We start from the raw sequence: 8,129 nt of genomic DNA, 5'->3' as shown, positions 1-8,129 counted from the left end.
TCTTATGACTTTCACACTTTGCTTCAAATTGTTGATCAATTGCCCTGAACCTATAATTTTCTCTCTGTGAAACATTGTTGACACTCAGCAACAGCTACCCAATTTCTCAGACCTCATAATGATACTTCCTCTGTACCTCTTAACTGTAAGACATACTGTATAAGCCAGTCATCCCTTTCCTATATTGTCATAGGAAATATGAATATTTTAGCCAATGGAGTGCTGCAATATGCAAGTTTTTTTCAATAATCCACCTAGACTCAATGCCAGCCGACCAGCAAGTCATCCAAGTCTATAATTCCATCCATAAGTGTTTGCTTCCTTAATCACTTTTGGTAGTAACTGTTAGATCAAGTTCCCTAGAAGTGGAGCCTGTGGAAGGGAGTTGAGTGCACATTATTTATTGATGAAATCTCAGGAAAAAGGTAATAGGGAAAGCAAAAGAGAAAAGAAGGAATTAAGTAGATGTGTGGTATGACGAGGAGTTTAACTTTAGCCTGGTCTCTTGGGGATATATAGAACATGGAGTACAACAGAGTCGGTCCAACTTTGAAGCAAAGGAGTCAGTATTTTGTACCTTCGTATCAGTTGGTCAAAGTGTAGATTGTCTTCTTCCTCCCCCAATGTGGGAGTGCCCATTTAGCCAATAATGCCAAAAGTGCTTCTCTTGAGAAGGAACAGCTGTATAGCTGTGTACAGTTAGCAGTTAACACAGCTTAGTGGGATCTATGCAGGGAACCAACAGCATTACTTTAGTAGATGATAATGATGTGGATTATGGGTAAATGACAACTTGGGGCTTAAAACCAAGTTACCAGTGAACACAGTGATTCAATGATGACACCTATATTGATTATATGATTATAAAATTGTTTTATGAAATGAAAAGTAGGAAAATCATATAAATATATTTTATGTAATATTATTTAGAATACATGTAAGTGCCCAAATTACTATTAGATAGTTGAATATTCTGTATCATTAAAGTTTATTTATTTAAGTGGAACATGACTTAATTGCCTACTTGGTCATTTGAAAGAAATTATTAGTGAACTATGTTAAATAGATCTGATATACCATAGGGTTAAATATTAACTTACCCTATTTATATAATTTTTTTAAATCTTCAAATTATTATATATCAAAAGATTGAATTTCAGATGAGATATTCATGTAGATACTACAAAATTTAAAACAAAAAATTTTCTGCTTTTTTTCTAGCTCAGAGGCTTGTCGTATACTTGCAACATGGTTTGCTTACATCTGCCAGCAGCTGGATTTCCAATCTTCCTAACAACAGCCTGGGCTTCATTCTGGCAGATGCTGGTTATGATGTATGGATGGGGAACAGCAGAGGGACTACATGGTCCAGGAAACATATGTACCTAAAAACAAATTCCAAAGAATTTTGGGCTTTCAGGTATAAATAAAATTAACTAATGTTTCATTTTATTTTATAAATGTATTGAACATTTTTCTTCTTTTTGAATAAAAGAAAGTAAAATATATAAGCCTCTTCTCTAAACTTGGCTTTCAGTAGACCATCAAAATTAATGTAAATTTTAGCTTGAAAATTAAAGAGTGCTCATTTGATTTTGAGCTTGTTCCTCATTTTTCAGCAGTAACCTTTATTGACTAACTACTCTTTTATTCTGTAACCTATATATTTAGCCTACCTTACTGTATTTAGTACATACAAACATCTTCTTTATTAGACTGCCTCGTAACTAGTTTATTCTCTTGACTTTGTGTTCTCTATTCACTAGAAGCCTCTATTCACTAGATACAGTATACCATGCAAATTCTTGATAATACCCAAAAAGAGTTGAAAATTGCTTTTATTTATCATCTTCAAATGCGAATGTAACATCAGTAGAAAGTGCATTTTCCTTTTTCTTTTTTTTTTGTAGTTTTGATGAGATGGCTAAATATGACCTTCCAGCCTCCATTGATTTCATTGTGAAACAAACAGGACAAGAGGAAATATTTTATGTAGGCCATTCACAGGGTACTACTATTGGTATGGCAAAAAAGATTGTTGCTAATATTCCTTAATTACATTTTTTTAAATTTGTAGATATACTTATTAAGGCTGTAGATAAGCTTATAAATCTATAAGTAAAATGAAAAAGAATTGTGAGGCAATCATCGCATAGCAGTTTCCTGGAAACTTACATCCTGCTTTAATTCCACATAGTCTTCTGTTGTCACAAAGAACTGATGTTAAAAAACAAGATTGTGGTTTTGTGTGTTTCTAATTGGGTAAAAGTTGGATATCTATCTTAAGATCAAGTGAGATTATAACTATCACTTGTTTTATAAATAGAAATTTCAAAATTATTTTCCTTTTTAAAACTATAACCTAGGGCTGTATGAGTGAGAGACTCGAAAAGGTTATTTATGATTTTGCATTTAGGACAAATTAAACTTAAGAAATGCACAAAGACAAGAAAAGCCTTTATATAGTTAAAGACAACTAGAAAAGAACTTTCATGTCTTTACAACACTAATGTTTCTACCTAATGCATAATAACTTAACTTTCAGAAAAAATTTCCTAAGACCTAACATAATTCTCTTGCATGGTATTATAAACCTATTTATGTATACTCTTTCTACTTTGGAATTAGAAAAGGCTATTTTATAATAGAAGCCAATATTAAATGAGTCTCTTCTAAGATGAAGAATATCCCTTTCTTATAGGGATAATCTACTTCCTACTACAAAAAGTGTATTGAATAACAACCTAATCCTGTTTTTCATAGATCTTTTCTCTGACATTTATTAACTATGTGGATGTCTTTTCTCTGACATTTATTAACCATGTGGGTGACATTTATTAACCATGTGGGTCCAAATTTTCATCAGCCATCCAATTATCTGGAACCAAGAATCCCAGGAAATTTTTTAAATAAGAAAAAAAATGGGTTCCAGAGCTTATTGACTCATAATATGGTATATAATTCTTTTATTTGACTTCTTAGAACTCGGGGGGTAAAAAACAATAAAAACAGAGATGTGCACAAGTACATAGCTTGATATCAAAAAGGGAAAAACTACTTTTTGTCGTATTGATGACTTTATCAATAAAATGTAAACTAATGTTTAGTATCCTCTGTACAAGAAGGCAAGGACATTTTAAAATATATTAAAGCAATTTGACATTTATTGACTCTCTCACCTAAAGTGTAAGATTAATCTATCTAAAAAATTTACTTACCTCATTTTCACCATTGCCAATTATACAAATATTCAGTATTGCTTCTGATTTTTAAACTATGGTGTTACAAGACTGACTGACTTATTGCTAACTTATCATCATTTATGGTCTATACACTAGTTTTTAATCCTAATAAGCATTATGTTGTGATCAATATGCATGTCTCATCCTGGATTATCAATAAATGTTTGGTAAGTGATTTTAAAAAAAATGAATGAGTAAATTAATTATTCAGAACCTTATTCAACATGGTGTCATTTCTCACATGCTTGAAATTTCTTAATAGTTAATTTATATTTTTTTCAGCTTTTATAACATTTTCCACAATACCAAAGATAGCTGAAAGAATCAAAGTATTTTTTGCCTTAGCACCAGTTTTTTCCATTAAATACTTAAGAAGCCCTTTAATTAAAATGGCATACAAGTGGAAGTCAGTGATCAAGGTATGTTCTTTCTTTCCTTTATGTAACTGATAACCCAAAATAACAATGATTCTATATTTTCAAAATAAAATGTCTTGACTATGCTTGCACAGCCAAATGTATGAATTGAATTTTTTTGTTTTATTTACACTAGATTCTTGCCTTTTTTCCTACCAAAGTATAGGATATAACTTATGGTAACTTTGAACATCTCACTGTGAAAGAAAATCCAGCAATCAAATCATCTCTTAAATTCTGCTTCCAAGTTTTGTCCTCAATTTGAATGTTTAAACTACTGTGAGATATGGCATTTGGTTGTGAATTATTTCTTAATGAATTGTTTTGGTCTTCCAAATATGAATAACATAAATTTATTTTACAGTTTTTTTCTGGCAACAAAGCCTTCTTACCTAATACTGCATTTAAAAGACTTATTGGTTCAAAGCTGTGTCCACTAAAAATTTTTCGTAAGACTTGCCGTGATTTCTTGTTTATGCTATATGGATATGACCCGAAGAACTTAAATATGGTGAGGACAAGTTCTATTAAAAAGTATTTTGTCACTTTTTAGAAAGCAAATCTTAATAGCGCTTATTTTATGTTTTGTGTGTCATTTTATGATATAGCTATACCTATCTATCATTTATCTATATATTAGCAGTAAAATTCTTTGCCTTTCTGATTTTGTGGCCATACCAACATTGTGAAACTAATTTGATTTGTGTGATGGGATTATTTGTCTTGCTTTCTGTTAAGAATAGAGAGCAGCTGCTGTGATGAGTATCTTTATTAGCCTTTGCTATTGTGTGTTAGTTTCCTGAGGTTTCTTGAATTTAGATTGTCTTCTATTCATTTGTTTCCCATGACTCCTCCTCTTATGTCCTGGTTCCTAACACTGTTTCCCTTCCTTGTTGATCCTTTTGTAATTAGAATTAGTGCCTGTCAATTATCTTATGTACTTCATCAAAATTCTTGATCCTCAAACTACTATATAGATTCTCTAAAAGATAAAAGTATTCATTCTAAAACTTTTTCAACAAATTAAAAATCCAGATTTGGCAGAAGCAATTGTGGCATTTGGACTTGTTATTGGTTCTTGTACCTTGACCTTTCAAGACTTCTTAATAAGAACCAATTTATTCATTCAAAGAAAGAGAAGTGTTCTCTTAATTTCCAAAACATTTTTTCATACCACAAAGACTTGTTGATTTTGTCCAACCTCAAGAAGGTCTTACCCCAGTTCCAGAGAGCTATACAGACAATTACATAAATTTGAAAGAAATACTTCAGAATAGAAGAAATGAACTCAGTTTTCTTTTTCCCATAAAGGTGTGAGCAGTGTAAATTCTGCCATAGAAGCTTTTAAAAAGACTATTTTAATATATTCTCTTTCACATATAATTCTGTCCATCTAGTATTATATACCTAACATAAAATGACAAGAAGAATTACAAATATAATTTTTCTTTTTGCTTGCCATATTCATCCATTCTATATTTTGGGTAGTATAATTGGCATTGCTATATTTTCTGTAATTATACTGTGGTGTCTTTGAGAACTCTTTGTGTGTGTGTGTGTGTGTGTGTGTGTGTGTGTGTGTGTGTGTGTGTGTGTGTGAACTATAAGGAAAGCTTATACTCTGGTTTCTTTGCCTTTAAATTTGTGGGTCTCCCTTCTGGGACAAAAGTTGACAGTATCATAGGTTGTAATATTGTTGTGTCCTAAATTATTTGGGATTAGGAATGTTTTAGATGGAAAAATTTCACACACAGTGTGTATTGGAACAGTAAGAGTGATTCACAGTATAGTTCAGTTCGATTCGGTCTTCTTGATCCTCTAAAGATCTATGGAGAAGATAGAGCATGACTTGGAATTTATTTCTTATAGTCAGTATAAATAACAGAAAGAAAAGCTCACAGTTTATAAAAAAAAAAAAAGGCAGTGAGTAGAATCAGGCCAAAAAACTATGAGCATATGATTTGAACTCTATGAGATTTTGGAAAAAGCAGAAAATCATGTGAAGCAATAATGGCCAAAATTTTTTATATGTGATGAAAACTAAAATCTACAAATCCACGATGTTCACTGAACCCCAAGAAAGATAAGCATGTGTGCATATGCATATACATGTGCACACACACATAGATAAAGACAAAAATCAAATTGTTGAAAACTACTGATAATGAAATCTTAAAACAGGAGACACATAACAATAAATAGCAAAAAGGCAGATTTAACCCCAACCATACAGATAATTAATACAAATATAATTATCTATTCCCTTTAAGTAATAGATGACATTTTCAGGTTGGATGAAAAATCAGGCCCCAAATATATGCTGTCTACAAGTTCCTCACTTAAAATATAAGGAAACAAGGGAAAAGAAACATGGGAAAAGACATAACATTGCAAACACTACTTATAAGGAAGCTGGAATGGCTATATTAGTATGAGAGAAAGCAGATTTCAGAACACAGAATATTACCAAGAATATAGAGGAACATTACATAATGATAAAGACGTCAGCTTATTAAAAAGACAATGAAATTAACAAAATTGAAAGAAATAGAAAAATATAGAATTTATATATTTTGTACTTACCTGTCATTAAATAATAGAACAAGTAGAGAATCAGCAGGTATTCAAAGGCTTAAATAATAATCAACCTGACCTAACTGGCATTTATGGAATACTCATTCAACAATAGTAGAATATATACTCTTTTTAAGTTCATATAGAACACTCATCAAAATAGGGCATATGCTGAGTCATAAAACAAGTCTTAGCACATATAAAAAGATTAAAATTATAGAGAGTACATATTTTGATAGCACTGTGTTTACCCAATTCCCGTTGTCCTGGCAATAAGATTCCTACCATATAGTAATTATATTGTAATGAAAAAGTCCCTCGTGTATATTGCAATCAGAAGCTAATCACATTTTTGAGTTAGCTTTGCCATGTAAGGATTTGCTACAGACAAAGAGGTAAAAGTGTGAAAGGAATGAATAGGACATGAGTAAAAGAATTATATAAATCTACATGATTGAAAGTATTTGATGGCCCTACCTATTTATCTGTTATTTGTCCTGCTTCTTTTGATTAACATCACTATTCTGTCTGTAATAACTCATTTAGTTGTATATTCACATTGTCACATTTGGTCAACTCCAACATCACTGCTTAAGGAAACTTCAGAAATCAGAAGTCCTGGCCTAAGAAAAGGTGGTTATTTTCTCTTTTGGTGCCCCATAGAAGACATCAGAGCAACATGGGCAGGCTTCACTTGAATTTTCTCCATGTGATTTATATTGTTTGCCTTCAATTGTAAAGCAGAATAATCTAAACACTCAATGTCAGACAGTAACATAAAGGAGAAAAGATAAAGTCCTTATCTTTAGAGGACCAAAGTAATGATAAGTCTCCTTAGATAATCTAGTGAAAAGATTTTTACAAACGATTACAATGCAATGCAAAAAAGTCTGATAATAATAGATAAAAATTATCATGAGAGAAGAGAGAGCACTACCTTCTGAAAATGATTTTGCATTTGTCTATTTCCTTTTGAGGTTCTATTAAACTGATGTTCAGTTAAATAGTTATATTTTGAGGTTAGCAGGTGCATAAGATTCTTTTTAGTAAATTAGTCTTTTGAAAATATTTTTAAAATGTATTATGCTACTTTATGCTTTAAAGTCCATTTCTGATATCAATAAAGCTGCATATAGATTTCATAATACTTAATGAGTATTTTTCCCACCTCACACTTATGTTTTATACATGTCTCTTATAAATCACATACAGTTGGCTTTTTTCCTCACTCCCACAATCCTCATCTTTTAATTTTAACAGTTAATCCATTTGTATTTAATTTAACTACTCATATATTAGGATTTAAATATATTCTCTTATATTTTGTGTATTTTAAAAATATGTTCTTTTCTGTGTTTCTCTTTCCATATTTTCTTGCTGTCTTTTGAATTGAAAAATTTTATCATTCTTTCTTTCTACATTTTTAAATTAGACATTGTTACTATTTTCAGTGATTTCCCTAGAAATAAAATATGCATACTTTTTAATATCTAACATTAATTAATATTTTTATGCTTTTTGTAGACATTTCGAGGATCTTAGAACACTTTAGTTCCATTTATCCTCTTTGTGACTTATATGAAATTCTTATTGTGTATTTTAAATCTATCTTACTTTTAAACATCACCACATATTATTTATATAGATAATATTCATTTAAACCCAAATATTTGCCGCTTCTTTTTCATTCCTTCTCCCTGAAGTTCATCCTGAGAATTTCCCTTACTGAAGGTCTATTTATGGCTAATTCAGTCAGCTTTTGCTTGTCTAAAAATAAGAGTTTTCACGGGGAATGATACCTGGAAAGTGTTTTTTTACTAATTCTTTAAATAATAAATTAAAATACTGTTTTTAAAATAAGCTGAACCCGAAATAATTATTACTATAGAAGCAATGT

The 8,129-nt window shown here is 30.8% G+C and overlaps 1 protein-coding gene and 1 pseudogene across 1 annotated transcript in view; one reads left to right on the top strand and one right to left on the bottom strand.

Annotated features, from left to right (window-relative positions):
• LOC105293127 overlaps window positions 1-639 on the bottom strand; it is a 12,364-nt pseudogene extending 11,725 nt beyond the window's left edge.
• The window catches only part of LOC105293140 (lipase member J), a 29,698-nt gene that overhangs the window by 13,989 nt on the left and 7,580 nt on the right, over window positions 1-8,129 (top strand). The window contains exons 2-5 of the mRNA XM_011361642.2: window positions 1,222-1,420; window positions 1,911-2,020; window positions 3,525-3,661; window positions 4,023-4,169. Of these exons, the coding sequence (XP_011359944.2) occupies window positions 1,341-1,420; window positions 1,911-2,020; window positions 3,525-3,661; window positions 4,023-4,169 (474 nt within the window). The 5' untranslated portion in view covers window positions 1,222-1,340. The remainder of the gene's footprint in view (window positions 1-1,221; window positions 1,421-1,910; window positions 2,021-3,524; window positions 3,662-4,022; window positions 4,170-8,129) is intronic.

The sequence above is a fragment of the Pteropus vampyrus genome, unplaced genomic scaffold (genome assembly GCF_000151845.1).
Source record: "Pteropus vampyrus isolate Shadow unplaced genomic scaffold, Pvam_2.0 Scaffold68, whole genome shotgun sequence".
In the NCBI taxonomy this organism is placed as follows: domain Eukaryota; kingdom Metazoa; phylum Chordata; class Mammalia; order Chiroptera; family Pteropodidae; genus Pteropus; species Pteropus vampyrus.
The sequence above is the reverse complement of the archived record's forward strand: the minus strand, read 5'-3'. Positions and strand labels throughout refer to the sequence as shown.